The sequence below is a fragment of the Anguilla rostrata genome, chromosome 8, assembly GCF_018555375.3.
Source record: "Anguilla rostrata isolate EN2019 chromosome 8, ASM1855537v3, whole genome shotgun sequence".
Classification (NCBI taxonomy): domain Eukaryota; kingdom Metazoa; phylum Chordata; class Actinopteri; order Anguilliformes; family Anguillidae; genus Anguilla; species Anguilla rostrata.
The window spans coordinates 31,989,424-32,005,933 of record NC_057940.1 but is presented as its reverse complement, the minus strand read 5'-3'; the positions used below and the strand labels follow the sequence as shown (position 1 = coordinate 32,005,933).

The window sequence follows — 16,510 nt, the reverse complement described above, 5'->3', positions numbered from 1 at the left end:
TGAACCAAAAAAATTCTCTAGTAGCATGTGTACCTATAACCATATGGTGTAATAAATGCATGTTCTTTTAGGGAGAACATTTATGTTTTTTAAATGGCCTCATACATATTATTTTGTATTTGTATTATTGTCTTCATGATATTTACCTTGTTTTCCACCCATTTTAAATGGGTTTTTTGATGTTTTCATAGGTACCAATGGCTTCAATTAGGGTTTAGGGCTCAAACTAGGGTTCAGCTAGGGTTAGGGTTAGGAAAATGGTAAGTCTGAGGGTTGAGGCAAGTTCACGGTTGTGTTTAGCAGCTTGAAGAAAGGTTAGGACATGGGTTTGTTAATGATTTTGAATGAACCAAAAAAATTATCTAGTAGCATGTGTACCTATAACCATATGGTGTAATAAATGCATGTTCTTTTAGGGAGAACATTTATGTTTTTTAAATGGCCTCATACATATTATTTTGTATTTGTATTATTGTCTTCATGATATTTACCTTGTTTTCCACCCATTTTAAATGGGTTTTTTGATGTTTTCATAGGTACCACAATGGTTCAATTAGGGTTTAGGGCTCAAACCTAGGGTCAGCTAGGTTAGGTTAGAAAATGGTAAGTCTGAGGGTTGAGGCAAGTTCACGGTTGTGTTTAGCAGCTTGAAGAAAGGTTAGGCCATGGGTTTGTTAATGATTTTGAATGAACCAAACATTTTCTCTCGTAGCATGTGTGCCTATGACCATAGAAAATGTGCAATAAATGCATGTTTTTTTAGGGAGAACATTTTTGTTTTTTAAATGACCTCATACATATTATTTTTCATTTGTATTATTATATTCATGATATTTACCTTGTTTTCCATCAATTTTAAATGGGTTGTCAGGTGTTTTCATAGGTACCAATGGTTTTAATTAGGGTTTAGGGCTCAAACTAGGGTTCAGCTAGGGTTAGGGTTAGAAAAATGGTAAGTCTGAGGGTTGAGGCAAGTTCACGGTTGTGTTTAGCAGCTTGAAGAAAGGTTAGGACATGGGTTTTTTAATGATTTTGAATGAACCAAAAAAATTCTCTAGTAGCATGTGTACCTATGACCATATGGTGTAATAAATGCATGTTCTTTTAGGGAGAACATTTGTGTTTTTTAAATGACCTCATACATATTATTTTGCATTTGTATTATTGTCTTCATGATATTTACCTTGTTTTCCACCCATTTTAAATAGGTTTTTTGATGTTTTCATAGGTACCAATTGCTTCAATTAGGGTTTAGGGCTCAAACTAGGGTTCAGCTAGGGTTAGGGTTAGGAAAATGGTAAGTCTGAGGGTTGAGGCAAGTTCACGGTTGTGTTTAGCAGCTTGAAGAAAGGTTAGGACATGGGTTTGTTAATGATTTTGAATGAACCAAAAAAATTCTCTCGTAGCATGTGTACCTATGACCATAGAAAATGTGCAATAATGCATGTTTTTTTTAGGGAGAACATTTTGTTTTTTAAATGACCTCATACATATTATTTTGCATTTGTATTATTGTATTCATGATATTTACCTTGTTTTCCATCAATTTTAAATGGGATGTCAGGTGTTTTCATAGGTACCAATGGTTTTAATTAGGGTTTAGGGCTCAAACTAGGGTTCAGCTAGGTTAGGTTAGGAAAATGGTAATCTGAGGGTTGAGGCAAGTCACGGTTGTGTTTAGCAGCTTGAAGAAAGGTTAGGACATGGGTTTGTTAATGATTTTGAATGAACCAAAAAAAATCTCTAGTAGCATGTGTGCCTACGACCATAGAAAATGTGCAATAAATGCATGTTTTTTTAGGGAGAACATTTGTGTTTTTGAAATGACCTCATACATATTATTTTGCATTTGTATTATTGTATTCATGATATTTACCTTGTTTTCCATCAATTTTAAATGGGTTGTCAGGTGTTTTCATAGGTACCAATGGTTTTAATTAGGGTTTAGGGCTCAAACTAGGGTTCAGCTAGGGTTAGGGTTAGAAAAATGGTAAGTCTGAGGGTTGAGGCAAGTTCACGGTTGTGTTTAGCAGCTTGAAGAAAGGTTAGGACATGGGTTTTTTAATGATTTTGAATGAACCAAAAAAATTCTCTAGTAGCATGTGTACCTATGACCATAGAAAATGTGCAATAAATGCATGTTCTTTTAGGGAGAACATTTGTGTTTTTTAATGACCTCATACATATTATTTTTCATTTGTATTATTGTCTTCATGATATTTACCTTGTTTTCCACCCATTTTAAATGGGTTTTTTGATGTTTTCATAGGTACCAATGTTTAATTAGGGTTTAGGGCTCAACTAGGGTTCAGCTAGGGTTAGGGTTAGGAAAATGGTAAGTCTGAGGGTTGAGGCAAGTTCACGGTTGTGTTTAGCAGCTTGAAGAAAGGTTAGGACATGGGTTTGTTAATGATTTTGAATGAACCAAAAAAATTCTCTAGTAGCATGTGTACCTATGACCATAGAAAATGTGCAATAAATGCATGTTTTTTTAGGGAGAACATTTGTGTTTTTTAAATGACCTCATACATATTATTTTGCATTTGTATTATTGTATTCATGATATTTACCTTGTTTTCCATCAATTTTAAATGGGTTGTCAGGTGTTTTCATAGGTACCAATGGTTTTAATTAGGGTTTAGGGCTCAAACTAGGGTTCAGCTAGGGTTAGGGTTAGGAAAATGGTAAGTCTGAGGGTTGAGGCAAGTTCACGGTTGTGTTTAGCAGCTTGAAGAAAGGTTAGGACATGGGTTTGTTAATGATTTTGAATGAACCAAAAAAATTCTCTAGTAGCATGTGTACCTATGACCATAGAAAATGTGCAATAAATGCATGTTTTTTTAGGGATAACATTTGTGTTTTTTAAATGACCTCATACATATTATTTTGCATTTGTATTATTGTATTCATGATATTTACCTTGTTTTCCATCAATTTTAAATGGGTTGTCAGGTGTTTTCATAGGTACCAATGGTTTCAGTTACGGTTTAGGGCTCAAACTAGGGTTCAGCTAGGGTTAGGGTTATGAAAATGGTAAGTCTGAGGATTGAGGCAAGTTCACGGTTGTGTTTAGCAGCTTGAAGAAAGGTTAGGACATGGGTTTGTTAATGATTTTGAATGAACCAAAAAAATTCTCTAGTAGCATGTGTACCTATGACCATATGGTGTAATAAATGCATGTTCTTTTAGGGAGAACATTTATGTTTTTTAAATGGCCTCATACATATTATTTTGTATTTGTATTATTGTCTTCATGATATTTACCTTGTTTTCCACCCATTTTAAATGGGTTTTTTGATGTTTTCATAGGTACCAATGGTTTTAATTAGGGTTTAGGGCTCAAACTAGGGTTCAGCTAGGGTTAGGGTTAGGAAAATGGTAAGTCTGAGGGTTGACATATGCTCCTGTAATTATTAATCTCTTTGTTTGATCCTGTCTCGCTCTCCGCCCCTGTTTGTGATAGGCGGCTGTGGCAGAGTGTTACCATGGCGCTGAAGGAGGGGAACATCGACACGGCCACTGAGCATAAGCACTGCCTGGAGGAGCGGCAGCGCGACGAGGAGAGGCAGAGGGCCGCCAGCAACACGCCCTGGAAACCCAAGTACTTCATCAAAGAGGTGAGGCCCCGCCCCTCCTCTCCCAGCCTCGCCCCATACAGCCTCACAAGCACCCAGTAAGGGTAGAGCCACAGCCTCCGATGAGAACGCTCAGCATCACTCTTTCCTGTTTTCTCTTTTCTGTTTTTGAAACGGTGTCCGTTAAATGTATATCGATCGTATATTCTGGAGAAACCCCATACAGCAATAATTAACGACTCCTGCTTAACAGAACTATGTGGAGTTGGGAAAAAAAATTGAAATCGAAAACTTTAATCTGATTGGTTATCGCACCGTGTTCCCTGTCTTTCTGCCCACTTGCCTCACATCGCCAGCTATCCCAGCATACCTTGCGGATGCGATAACTCTCGGTCCCATTGAAATGAATGACGAATTTCAAAGTTGCTTCTTCTCGGGGGATGTGTGGCTTTACCCTTAGATACTTGCATTGGTGCATTCATCTCTTATTTCATTTTCACTGGCCTGAAATAGTGTGTTAGGGTGAATGTACTTCTTGCTGTGGCCAGGTAATGTTCTAATTCAGCTCAACCCAAATGCTTGGCTATAAATGTTAATTGAACATTAGAAAAGGAAGATCAGGTATGTACTTCAGCTGTGTACTATCTGTGTTTTTTCTGTCCGCACAGAGAATTGTAAATGCATGCAATGGCCTGTCAGTTGTAGAAGCATACAGTAGAAGCAGAGACCTTTGGGGTGTTAAAGTCCGGGGGCCTTGCTTACAGTATAAAACATTCGTACACACGGATTTGATCCTAAATTAATAATGTGATTTTACACAAAAACTGGACTAATTGAGATTTGTAAAACTTGAAACTGATGCGAAAACGTTCTTGTGCATAGGCAAACTCCGATGACGATGCGTACAACTTATCCTTGCAGGCTCAATACATTTTTTCTGATGTGAGAATATTTTGCCTGTCACGTCACACATGGATATGTATGGGCTATTAGACTAAGCGTGCGCTGGGTTTGTTTCTGCGATCGGCACTGTGAGATGCGATATTGTGGGCCCTAAACTAGACTGTCGCAGCCATGCAGGCTTGCAGAGAGACAGGAAGACATGTCACCGCCAGTATTTTTATATGAATTGGTCTGTATGGACATTTTATAATTTGTTCATGGGAACATTTTAGGAAATGACTGTACGCTCACATTTACGATGAATTCCAAGATTATTTTGTAAAGGAGGCCCCAGGTTTGACATGGTGTAATCAGTGTAGTACCTAGACTGGGAAATATGGCGAGCCTTGAATGTCCTGTTCTTGTCATAACACGGTGTTCATGTGGTACCCACAGGGAGAAGGCTGGGTGTACCACAACCCTCTGTGGAAGACACACTGACGCCAGGAGAGAAGACCATCGCCTGCTGTCGGCGAAGCCTGTGCAGAAAGGGGGTGGGGTCAGGGAGGGACGAAGGGAAGCTGGGCCACAGAGGCGGAGGAGGAGCCACTGACAATGCCGCCCCCTTTCCTCTGGACTTTAGAGCTGATTGGCGGGGGCGGGGGAGGCAAGCCACATCATACGCCCCGTGGGAGGCGCAAAGATGGCTAAATGTGTGCTCCAACAGCGTCTGAAGTGTGCTACACAAACTTTCTCTTCGACCTGAGAGAAGTTTTGAGGTGGGGGAGCAGGGAAGGGAGATGTAATTTTTTATTATTCCATATAGAATATTTCTATTTTTCACTTTGCCAAGACTTTTTTGCACGTGTAATGTACAAGGGTGATTTGCCACTGGTGGGTTTTTGGTCTTTCCCTCCATTGACAACACAAATAGCACCACTGTGAGCACTGCTCAGGTGTTCCCACCATGGGGTGTTAAAGATACACGAGGGCGTCAGCCTGCTGCAGTGAGCTCGAGAAAAACCCAGGCTGTGTATCTCGCCATCACGTTGTGTCATCGGGACAGGAAGTGTATCTGGAACACTGCAGAGGAAGTATATCTGGAACACTGCAGGGCAGTTGCTTTCAAGGTGAACTCCACTGTGTCCTAGTCCAAAGAAGCCTTGTTCTGCCAGTTTTCAAATTTCCAGAGATTTGCTCATCCATTTGTAGGCAAGTCTCTCGGTGGATCCCCTATACTCACCTGCTGTCAAAAGTATACCATAACTCCAGTCCTACCTACTGTCGGAAATATACTGTAGCCCTGACACTTTAGATCCAGCACATTAATTTCAGTGCATACAACATTTCCATAATCCTACCTTCTGATGTTAAAATGTGTAACTTTCTGGCTACAAATGTATTAGTTATTCCACTAATATATCTAATTTTATGCATATACTCTGGAATGAATTTAAAATGACATGTAACGTTACAACATATGCTTCAGTTTATGTTGAAATACAGTGAAATAATTATAGACAGTGTACCAACAATTGGACGGTATGTTCTTTGTTTCCTGTTTAATATCGTATTACCGTTCCAGTGATTTGCTGTTTGGGGAAAAAAAGGGAAGCGCCTTCAGCAGGCCTTTTTGTGTACTGGTTTCACTGCCTCTGCTGAGACTGACAGGTGTGAGGAAATGGATCGCCGTAACCACGGACAGTTCCGGGCGTCAAATGAACAGAGCAGGCTTTTCTCCCAATTTGACACGGAAAACTGCGATAGGATTCAGACATGTTCCAAATGATATACAGATCAAATTATTTAATGATTTTGGGCATTTGGCATTTTGTTCTAAATGCTCCTTGGCCTTTATTACTTTTGAAAGGCAGCCCGTTTGAGATAAGGATGATTAATTGGGGGATGTGGGTGATAAGCGTGCAATTAAACAGGCAGTGTAAGGGAAATTAAATGGCCACCTTGTCAATCACGAGTGATCTGTTCTTTCTGAGACACTGCCCCTGTTAGTAACCCGAAGTTGTTTTTAAATATATTTTGCCTACCAAAATATTCATAATTAGGATTAGAATTTTGAAAAATAAACAAGGGAACACAATGAAATGTATTACAGGATTTGGTGCCTGTACTGTCCAATGTCAGCTGTAACTAAGCAACGCGCTTTCACTTGTTCTCTGGTGAGTATACTTGGGTGCTTGAGTGTGTTATGCAGTTGAACTGACAGAGTTTGTGCCATATTATCAGAAGTAAAAATGAAATGAACAACAGTTTTGCTGTAACTGCTGCCATAGATTCTGAAAATGTCTTGAAAGTATGAAAAACAGGTACATACTGAGGAACAGTATATATCTACAGTGACCCACCCAACACCGTGATATTATGAAATGGGACTGAAGTCAGTCAGATACTATGCCTCTTCACATTCAATAATAAGCTTGAGTGCCACACCAATTAAAGCAACATCTTCAGATGAGCTGCTCAGATCTTCTGAAACCTAAATAATCAATTATTGTGTGCTTGAACTTGTGGGCAAGACTAATATTAGTTATTTCATCATGAGATTCATTTTTGCTGATTGTGATAATGGTGGTGGTGTTGGTCACAGATGTATGTAATGCAGCCTGTTAGTATTATTTGATTTGATAAGATTTTTTTGTGATTTTGGTTTGTGGTTTTTGGCATTATTTGACCTGTTGAGCACTTTCATACACTGTGTAGCCAGGGGGTGGACACCAGGGACTAAGGTACCAGTACGAGGTCAGGAACGTTTCCCCTGACCCCCTCATGTTGGGTCTATAGGGTCTAAAGCTGAGGGATTTGTTTCCCCTAAAGGTAAATAGTAAGGATCCCAAAGAAATTGTGTGTTGTGTGTACTTATATTATAATTCCAATTTTGAAATACCAGGGATTTGAACCCACAACCTTCTGGCTGCAAAACATATTTCCTGACTACTTCAACATTCAACTGTACAGAAGGTCTGCTGATTGCTTTATTGTGATCAATTTGCACCTTGGAAAGCCGAAGTGAGTTGTAAAGAGGGGTGGGGAATGTGTACATGCTGTAGGTGTGAGTTCCTTCACGTGTCTTGAATGTATGTAAAACTGTGAGAGAATGAAGTTTGTTCAGCATGGTAATGTATTCAGCTAGCTTGAACCAAACTACTCTCACCTGAGTAGAACCTATGCAACACTTGAAATATAGTAGCTTGGTGGGGATTGGTTTAAAATAAATACACCTTGGCAATCACACTCTCATCTTGTTACTCGATTTGAAAAGCTTGTGAACTGAATCAAATGAACAAGTGACCTTTTCCTGCTGTAGACCTGCTGGTGGCAGCATTGCCACAGTGCCCACTCAAAAGTTCTGCCTTTTACCACCCTGGCTGTCACCATCGAGAAGGGTATTGCTGCCGTCTTGTGGAGGTTTTTATTAATTCCCTTTTGTTTTTTGAGCCACACCCACATTCCCTAGGAAAAAAATAAAAACCCAGCACTTACATTTTTCCTTAGCTGGTGGCTTTGGTTGTAGTCTTAGTGAAGAACAGTGGCAGCATACATTAGAGGAAACTGCAGTGACCTTACTATATATACTGTATCTCATTGTGTTTCCATAATTGCAGGGCAAAGTCAAAGTATTTGCTCTGTTGTACAGGGAATAGGTTGATAGAACTGCCAGTCATATCAGAAACATTTATCCATTACTCTGTAAAGATTGAAGATAAAAATGAGTTTTTAGGGGTTACACCCATTACTGTAATGTGAAATTCCTGTGCATATTGGGATACTTTGCAGATTGTATTCTCAAGGGAAATATATTTTCAGATGTTTTCAATAAACTTTGTGTGCTTGGATGCAGTGCACTTGCAGATGCTCTGGGCAGGGAATGCTAGTCACCAGACCTTTAGAAGTGGGCTGAGCACAAGTCAGCAAGCCAGCATATCGCATCATTACAGAGTAATTTAACTGTGTGAGGATGCAACCCTGGCTTCTAATGTTGTGTTCATATTTAAGCTCATGTCACCTCCTGAATCGAAGAAAGGCTTATAATTAGCCCAAGCATGTGGCGTGCTCACAAAATGTCTGCAGAATGTTGGTGACGTGATTGTGAAGCGCATCAAATGTTGTACTGCCAGAACACAAACATGTTATAGCACGTTATAAATTCATGAAAACTTTACCATTCCAGGCACTATATCAGTTCTGATCCATGAAAGGTGAAGTGAATACATTCTTAATTGTCAAATTTCCTGTTCTGGCTGACATCCACTATTACAAAACAATGCAATCTGGTCTGTTTTAACAAACTGAAAACACCAAGGACATTTTATTACACAAAGTCCATTTTATTTTGTCTACTTCCGAACAGGACTGTACCAAGTCTTCTCAGCAACAAGTAAAAATGTAAACCTGGGCGAAAGTTAAGGAGGGAGTGGGGCGGGGCACAGAACAAAGCTAAAAAAAAAAAGAAAAGGTTACCAGGAACCAAGCAATGGCGGATCAGAGAACTAGGAGAGAAGACAGAATGGGTACTGCTCCACCACTGGAAAAACACAGCTGGGTCCAACGATGCAAATAAGTATAAAATTAAACCAAAATTAAAGCCACCCCCCCTCCCCCAAACAAAGAAAAATTTTAATGAAAAAATAAAAATCGTACTTTCCATTTATAAGGCTTCAATCAAACCATTTAATTTCTCCATTTACATTTTTGACACCAGCATTGTATTACAATGAAGTGTAAGGGGAAAAGCCGATTAGCTTATGAAAGAAGGGAAAAACCTGAAAACATTTAACTTCTTATCACGTAAATAAATACGGTCAAGTTCGAGTTGCACTTAACTGATATGATGTCCTGTGATTGGCTAAGAAGCATCTGAAAGGCAGTCATTAGAAATGCATCCTTTTTTACATACGATCCAAGAAAAAAAAGCTAAGAAATTTGCACATCAATAGAGATGAAAAACAACATACCTCCCCCCCTCTCTCTGAAAGGCTCCTGGGAAAAAAACAAAGCGTAAAAAAAGATAGTGTGATAAAAACAAGAGGTAAACCGTAGAGTGCTGATAAAACGATGATCGAAAGCCCTCTGGAGTCTCGTGCGGTAAATGTGTAGACTTGTCACCTTTTTAAAACAGTTTGTCGTTTCAGTCATGGCTTTGCTAAAAGGAGAGTGAATAGCGAGGGGGGATGCCTATACTGACAGCAATGGTGATATTTACTTTTGAACTGCCAGTGCCCAAATATTTACCCTTTTTTTTCTTTATTGTAATGAAAGATTAAAAGATTGCTCCTCTAGGGGCAGTTATTGCAGCTTCTAAATCAGTCTTTGAAATGAATTAATCCAGCTCATTAATTAATCCTGTTTTAAGTTTATGAACAGACAAGAGAATGGCAGGAGGAAGCTGAATATCAAAGTGAGTGTTAACTGGCAATGGTCTCCTGACTCCGAAGCTCTGCTCTTATTCACAGGAGTGCTCCCTCTGGTGGAGGGAGGTAGAATAATTACATTTTTGTACTTTTTTTTTAAATAGCATTGCTTCCTTTTTAATCAAGCAGCAGAATATACAATCTAAGTGATGGAATCAACAAAAGTATTTTAAAAATTCACATTCTTCATCAAACGGAAATCTGAAATCCCTACAAACAAGACTTATTGCATTCGCTGTTTCAATGATCTGCTGTGATTAAAAAAAAAAAAAAAAAATTGCAACTAGTAACAAAGAGAACAAAAGAAAAAAAACTTCGAATTAAAAATCACAATATTCCAATATATATTATATAACCCTATTAGACATTTTTTGTACATAACATATTTACACATTTAGATTGAGCTGAAGTTTTCAAAAACAAGCTAAAAGAATGCATCGACACAGAAAAGCTGTACCTAAATAGTGGTGTTCCTCCATGTCGTACATTGTCAGTACATTCGTCAGGAACTCTTGTCTGCTATGCTATTTTTTTCCCCTCCCCTTTTTGATTTTTATTTATTTATTTTTTTAAAAAGGTAACAAGTTTACATGTGCCAAGGAGCAGGAAAGAGGGCTCTTTGGTTGCAGTTGCTCCCACATTCACCACATTTTTTTCCCGTTTTGATTTTTTTTTCCAGATTTATTGGATTATAGAACATGTACCACAAAATACCTGCTACCGACCCAACTGAGCAGTGCCTTGCCTTGCCACCACATTCAAGTACAAAAAAAAACAAAAAAGAAAAGCAAGACAAAAAAAAAAAGTCCTCTGGGTAAAAGTAAATCTGGAGCAGACCAACCCCGGGTGTACAGGAGACCTCTTTACCCCACTTCACTGGGCTGCTCGGGGGACCAGAGCTCAAGGCAAACACGTTCTGAGCTTCCAGACAACGGCTGTTCTTCATTGGTGGGTTCCTTGCTTATTTGTCATTTTCAATTTTTTTCTTTTTTTGTGTGTGTTTTTTTATTTATTTTTTTTACTCCCCCATCATTATATTACACTGCCTTCTTGTTCAGTTTCTTGCCTTTCTTCAGGACCAGTTTGTTCTTGATGTAGCCACGCTTCCTCTTGGCAATCTGCTTGAGGAAAAAAAATAAAAATAAAAATAAATAATTCCACTTACTTTAAAATGTGCTACGTTCATGCCTCCAGGGGGTTCCTTTTGTCATAGCCAATCACAGGACATATGCATACTTACCTGCTAGAGATACAGTACAGGCCAAAGGTACTAGGCCACCTGTGGGTTTAAAAAAAATTTAAAAAAAACCTTTGATAGAGAAGAATTCAGTTAATTTATGTGCATTTGTTGAATAACAAACCAATGCAACAATACAAAAAATTCTACCAACAATAACACAGAATTATGTGCTTAGACATTTCCTTAAAATAGCCTCCTTTGGCTTTAATTACAATTAAACAAATTATTGGAAGTCAATCCAATCATTTTGCAAATGGGGCATGGGAGGGAGGTAGAGGGGAAGTTAAATGGACTGAAATCTTTTCTACCTTAAATTATTTTTAAAAACCACAGGTGGCCTAATAAATTTGGCTTGTAGTGCATGTAAAATAGGCACTAACGGTGCGAGAAATATTGCAAAAGAGGAGGAGTTAGGCTTAGATGTGCGGGATTGAGTAATCATTGTGACAAGAACGTTATTCGCAATTAGAAATTGCGAAAGAAACCTTTGTAAAATCACACCACAACTACAGGAAGAACACAGTGCAGCTAGAGAGAAACCAGTTCCCTTGACTACAGTGAAACGACAACTATAGTCTGCTGGTCAAAAGGGATGTGCAACTGTCTTTTCCCAATTTTTTGGTTCAGTGTTGATGGTGCTTGGCCCACTGGAGTCTTTTCTTCTTGTTAACAGCACATAGCAAGGGCTTTTTCAGAGATACACATCTGTAGTCAGGGGAACTGGCTTCTTTCTATCTGCATTGAGTTCTTCCTGTAGCTGTGGTGCAGTTTTAGGGTGGTTTCTCTTGCTAAAGTTTCTTTGCAATTACTTAATATGAATAACCTCCTTGTCACAATGTTTACTTCACCCCGCACATCTAAGAAGTCTAACTCCTCCTTTGCCATATTTCTTGCAACTTTAGTGGCTATTTCACTTGCACTACTGGCTAAAGGTATTAGGCTACCTGGGGTTTTTAAAAACTTAAGGTAGATACGATTCCACTCAATTTAGTTATCCACCCACCTCCCTCCCATCCCTCCACCTCCCACTTAGCAAAATAATTGGATAGACTTATAATTAATTGGAATTAAAGCCAAAGGAGGCTATTCTGAGAAAAGTCTTGTACAAGATTACTTTTATGTAAAGCTAATTTTTTAGTTATTGTAGGTAGAAATTGGAAGGGAAAAAAAGTTTGTACTTTGGTTTATTATTCAATAGGCACATATATTAACTGAATTGTTCTCTACCTAACAAAATTTTTTTTTTAAACTACAGGTGGCCCAATACTCTTGGCCTGTACTGTATGTGCTGTTTTACCTTACCACTTGCACTGTAACACAGGGGTGGGGGAAGCATTGTTTGCCCGCTGTGCTTCAAAATTTTACATGCAGTGAAGCTGGGTCCTGGGTTATATCCATCTCCCTCCTTTATTCATGTATTTTTTTTTTAGGAGAGCAGGACAGTCCATCCCCTTTCATGTTTTTTTAATATTTTTTTTTTTGCTGCAGACAAGAGGGACCACAGCTGAGAGAGCGATGGCGGGGACTGAACCCAGTCACCGTTCAGCCAAACCGGACAGAAGAGATAAACTGCGCACGGAAAACATTCGCCAGGCTGGGGCGTGACGTCTCGTGTGCGCGGATGGCGTTTCATTTACGCAGGCTGCAGCCTATCCGCTTTCTTAAATCTGAATGGAGCGCAGGCTTAGCTGAGCAGCGCATCATTAAACATGGCTGGCCGTCTGTGCTGTCGTCGCGAGGGGAGGAAACTGGATTATAATAATAATGATGCGGACACGGCGCCAGAGCGCTGCGCCTGGGCACAGCTGTGCGGCCAGACCACACCGCATCAGAGGAGCTGCTAAAATGGGGTGCCAACTGACACCCATCCCTGGCTGGGCGCGGTGACGCGTCACGTGCCACGGTGTTACCTGGCAGGGCAGGTTCCCTGGCGCTGACCAAGGCCCCCGGTGATCTCCCTGGTAGCACCGTGAACAACAGTGAGACAAATGGGGAGAAAGAGGAGGGGATGCAGGGAGGGGGGGGGGTGCCAGATAAAAAGGTCACAGGGCATTTTATGTACCTGCACAGAGAACTGGACTTTGGGCAGCCGTGTAAGGGACCATCTCAAAACTCTGGGTTATCTTGAGTGAGGACGCCCACCTTTTTGGAGGTGTACTTCTGTTTGGAGACGATGTTGGAGACGCGGGGCTTGTGGTCCAGGGGCTCGCGGTTCTCCAGCTTCTTCACCTTGTAGATGCGCACCAGCCAGTGCTCGGAGGTGAAGGCCTCCTCCAGGTGCTTGAACTTGATGTCCTTGTTCCCGATCTCCGCGTTGCGCGTCCGGTCGAAGCCCGGCGGCGTCCGGAAGTCCAGCTGCGGGCGGAGGGAAGGGGCGGGGTGAGGGGGAGCTCAAGGGAACGTCTGAATCTTCTCGCTCTTTTCAAAGTCAGAATAAAAAACGCTAACACTGAAGAGAGGCGAACGGTCACACTTTCAGCATCGATTACGCTCCACAGCCACTGTGACGGAGCGGATTAGCCTTCATACCCACAGGCCTGTGTCACCTCAGAGACAGAGTCTATTCTGTGCTTCACATTCTGCACGACACACACAGAATTAAAGGTTTCCATGGTGCCGTGAAATCAGCCCCCTGTAGCTGTGCAGAATTAGCAGTTTGAGCAGGCTGAACTTTTCATCTGCAGATCTACAGTACAGAACAAACAGAACTGTGTCCTCCACACCTGCGGCAACAGCTCAGCGGCATAAAGCAGATACTTCCAGTGAATAAAACCATTTCTAAATATGGTTTGTGGCACAGTAAAACTAAAACATGGATGAAACGTTCTGGAGAAAGACTAAGACTTGTACTACTATTGTACTACTGTAATTCAGAGTTCAGGGAAACATCACGAACACTGTTCTAGATTGTTTAATGAATTCTGGGTTTTGGGTACACCTTGTGTCTTTTCATATTTGTCTACATGAAATAGCGGTGCTCCGTTCAAGAGACGCTGTACATTTTGGCTCACAGACTTTGCATTGGGGAATTTGTGTTCATTTGAAATCAATGGCACAGTTGCAAGAAGTGATGGCTGTTGAATTTCGTTCGTTGTTTAAAACTGTCAGAAATGTAACCTTAGAGGCATTTAGCACAGGGGAGGCAGAATTTATGGCGTGGGCCTTACACAGCTAGGGCCTGGCTCTTGGTAAACAGACAGTAAGCGTGTGTAGGGCCGCGTGACTCTACAGATAGCAGACGAACGGTTCAGAGTCGGCTGTAAATTCTGGCTCTAATCAGATGGGTCAGTGTGAATGGCGTGCGTCTCCAGATGGCACTGGTCCTGAGCCAGCCGGGCCATAATGGTTACTCATACAGGTACGGCCCTCGTACTGGAACAAAGAGCTCTAATTGGCCCATTACTCAGATAGGCTAGCTCAGGAGAGGAAACTGCGGATTTAATTACATCCTGTAAATGTGTTATCCAGATAATCCTAATAGGTCTTTTGCTTTCTGAAGTGTTGATAATTAATTACAGAGTTCTAATTCCTCGTAATATTAATTATTAGCTCCTCTGTCTTCGTGGTACTCGCAATCGCTAATCGTATCCGAAGCACGTTCAAAGACAAACTTCACATCAACAGCGTCGCCTTGGCGACACGCTCCATATCTAAAGCAAACATTCAAGGACACACGTCACTGTGTTCCATGCAGCGGCAGCAGCAGAGGCTGATCACAGGAGGAATCACGCAGAGATCACAGAGCTTCCCTCAACGCTGGCCAGATTTCACCATCTCGCTCGGCCTCTCTCTCTCTCTCTCTCTCTCTCTCTCTCGCGTGTCTCTTTGTTCAGGGAGGGGGTCACTAACTTTACACCGCTAACACCACACCAGCGCTGCCTGGCTCGTGACTAAGAGCAGGTGGTCCGAGGACAGAGAAAGAAAAAGAACATCCTTCACTTGACCTTCACACTCCATGACCAGGTCGAGTATGTGTGAGGGACAGGCACTTTTTCACTGTGTGTGGATAAGCAGTCACACCCCAGCATGCCCTGCAGGGAGGGAGGGAGGGAAAGAGAGAGGGAGAGAAAGAGAGAGGGAGAGACGGACTCCCCACGGCTCACCTGCATCTCGCCGAAGCGGTAGTAGGACATCTTGTACATGAGGCAGTTGAGCAGGGTGGGAGAGCCGGCCTTGTCCACCCGAAACTCCCCCTGAGGGGTGAAGTAGTCGCTTTCCTGGAGGGTGGGGGAGACGGTTAACCTCTGTGACACTGCAGTGGCAGTGGAGCCAGCAGTCATCGGTCAGGGGGAGTTATGGGACATGGCAACCCGGGGTTAGGTGACCGGATGGCAGATGTGCCCTGCCTGTTGCGCACTTGAGCAAAAGCGATTAATGCAAATCGCTTCAACAAACATCCTGCAGTCAAATACGAGCTCAGAAAGTTACCCTGGAAAAGTCAATTTGCTAATAAATGATCAGTTAGTAAATGACCAATGCATACTTGTTTCACATAGTCTTGTAACTTTCTCCAAGTTCAATAGGACCTAGTATACCTCCAGCAGAATCAAAAGCAGAGAAACAGAGCATAATGCAATTATGCAAAATCACCAGCTGAGGTAACGATTAAAATGCATGATTAAAAAAAAACAGAGCCACACAATGTGCAGCTGCAGGGTGGGAGTAGTCTTGGCTCTGTGAAGGAAACCAAAATGTACTCAGACCCGAAATACTTCCAGCTCAATTTCTACCTATTCATAGAGCCTTCTATTGATTTTCACTTACGCTGTTTGACATTTGAATCTCTCCTCGTTTGCCGTGGTAACTTTAAGAGGCTCGTTAAGTACCGTTACAAACGCATTCCGGAAAATGCGTCTGCTGGCTCGAGTGGATAACAGGTAAAACGCACTCGGCGTACGCAGTGGAGGATGCTGGGAGACGGAATAAATACGGAGGGAGTGAGAAACAGCCGCCGCTCACCCGAATGTCCTTGGGGTGCTCCCCCTCTGCTATCCGCACCATCCACAGGAACTTGTTGATGTCATCCCCCGAGTAGCCAATCACGCCCCCGAAAATGATCAGCACGTAGTCCACGTCGAGGCTCTGCATGATCTGATAGGCCGCGCTCTCGTTGGAGGACATGGCTTTGCCCACCTGGAGGAGGGGGGCGGGGCAAGGGACAAACAAAGACAGTGAGAGTGAGAGTGAGAGAGAGAGGGGGAAGGGGAGGGGGTGTGCAGGAGAGGGAGAGGGAAAGGGAGGGGGAAGAGAATGTGTGGCAGGAAAGGGAGGAGGAGGAGAGAATGGAGAAATGTGGATGAAGGACAGAATTAAAATGACATGCAGTGAGGGAGAGTGGTCCACAGACAAAAAGGAGGGTTAACAGCAGTTACAGCCATACCCAACAG

The 16,510-nt window shown here is 41.7% G+C and overlaps 2 protein-coding genes across 7 annotated transcripts in view; one reads left to right on the top strand and one right to left on the bottom strand.

Annotated features, from left to right (window-relative positions):
• Positions 1-7,706, top strand: part of LOC135261422 (oxysterol-binding protein-related protein 10-like) — a 60,174-nt gene extending 52,468 nt beyond the window's left edge. The window contains exons 12-13 of the mRNA XM_064347712.1: positions 3,464-3,617; positions 4,914-7,706. Coding sequence (XP_064203782.1) covers positions 3,464-3,617; positions 4,914-4,958 — 199 coding nt within the window. The 3' untranslated portion in view covers positions 4,959-7,706. The remainder of the gene's footprint in view (positions 1-3,463; positions 3,618-4,913) is intronic.
• Positions 7,707-8,779: 1,073 nt separating this feature from the next.
• Positions 8,780-16,510, bottom strand: part of LOC135261421 (dolichyl-diphosphooligosaccharide--protein glycosyltransferase subunit STT3B) — a 70,106-nt gene continuing 62,375 nt past the window's right edge. The window contains exons 13-17 of one of the 6 annotated variants that reach the window (XM_064347711.1): positions 16,083-16,256; positions 15,227-15,340; positions 13,266-13,478; positions 11,124-11,162; positions 8,780-11,004 (exon numbers count right to left, since the gene is read on the bottom strand). In XM_064347711.1, the coding sequence (XP_064203781.1) occupies positions 11,154-11,162; positions 13,266-13,478; positions 15,227-15,340; positions 16,083-16,256 (510 nt within the window). In that variant the 3' untranslated portion in view covers positions 8,780-11,004; positions 11,124-11,153. Of the gene's footprint in view, positions 11,005-11,123; positions 11,163-13,185; positions 13,479-15,226; positions 15,341-16,082; positions 16,257-16,510 lie in introns of all 6 variants that reach the window. The other 5 variants (XM_064347710.1, XM_064347705.1, XM_064347709.1 and 2 more) reach the window with 5 other exon arrangements.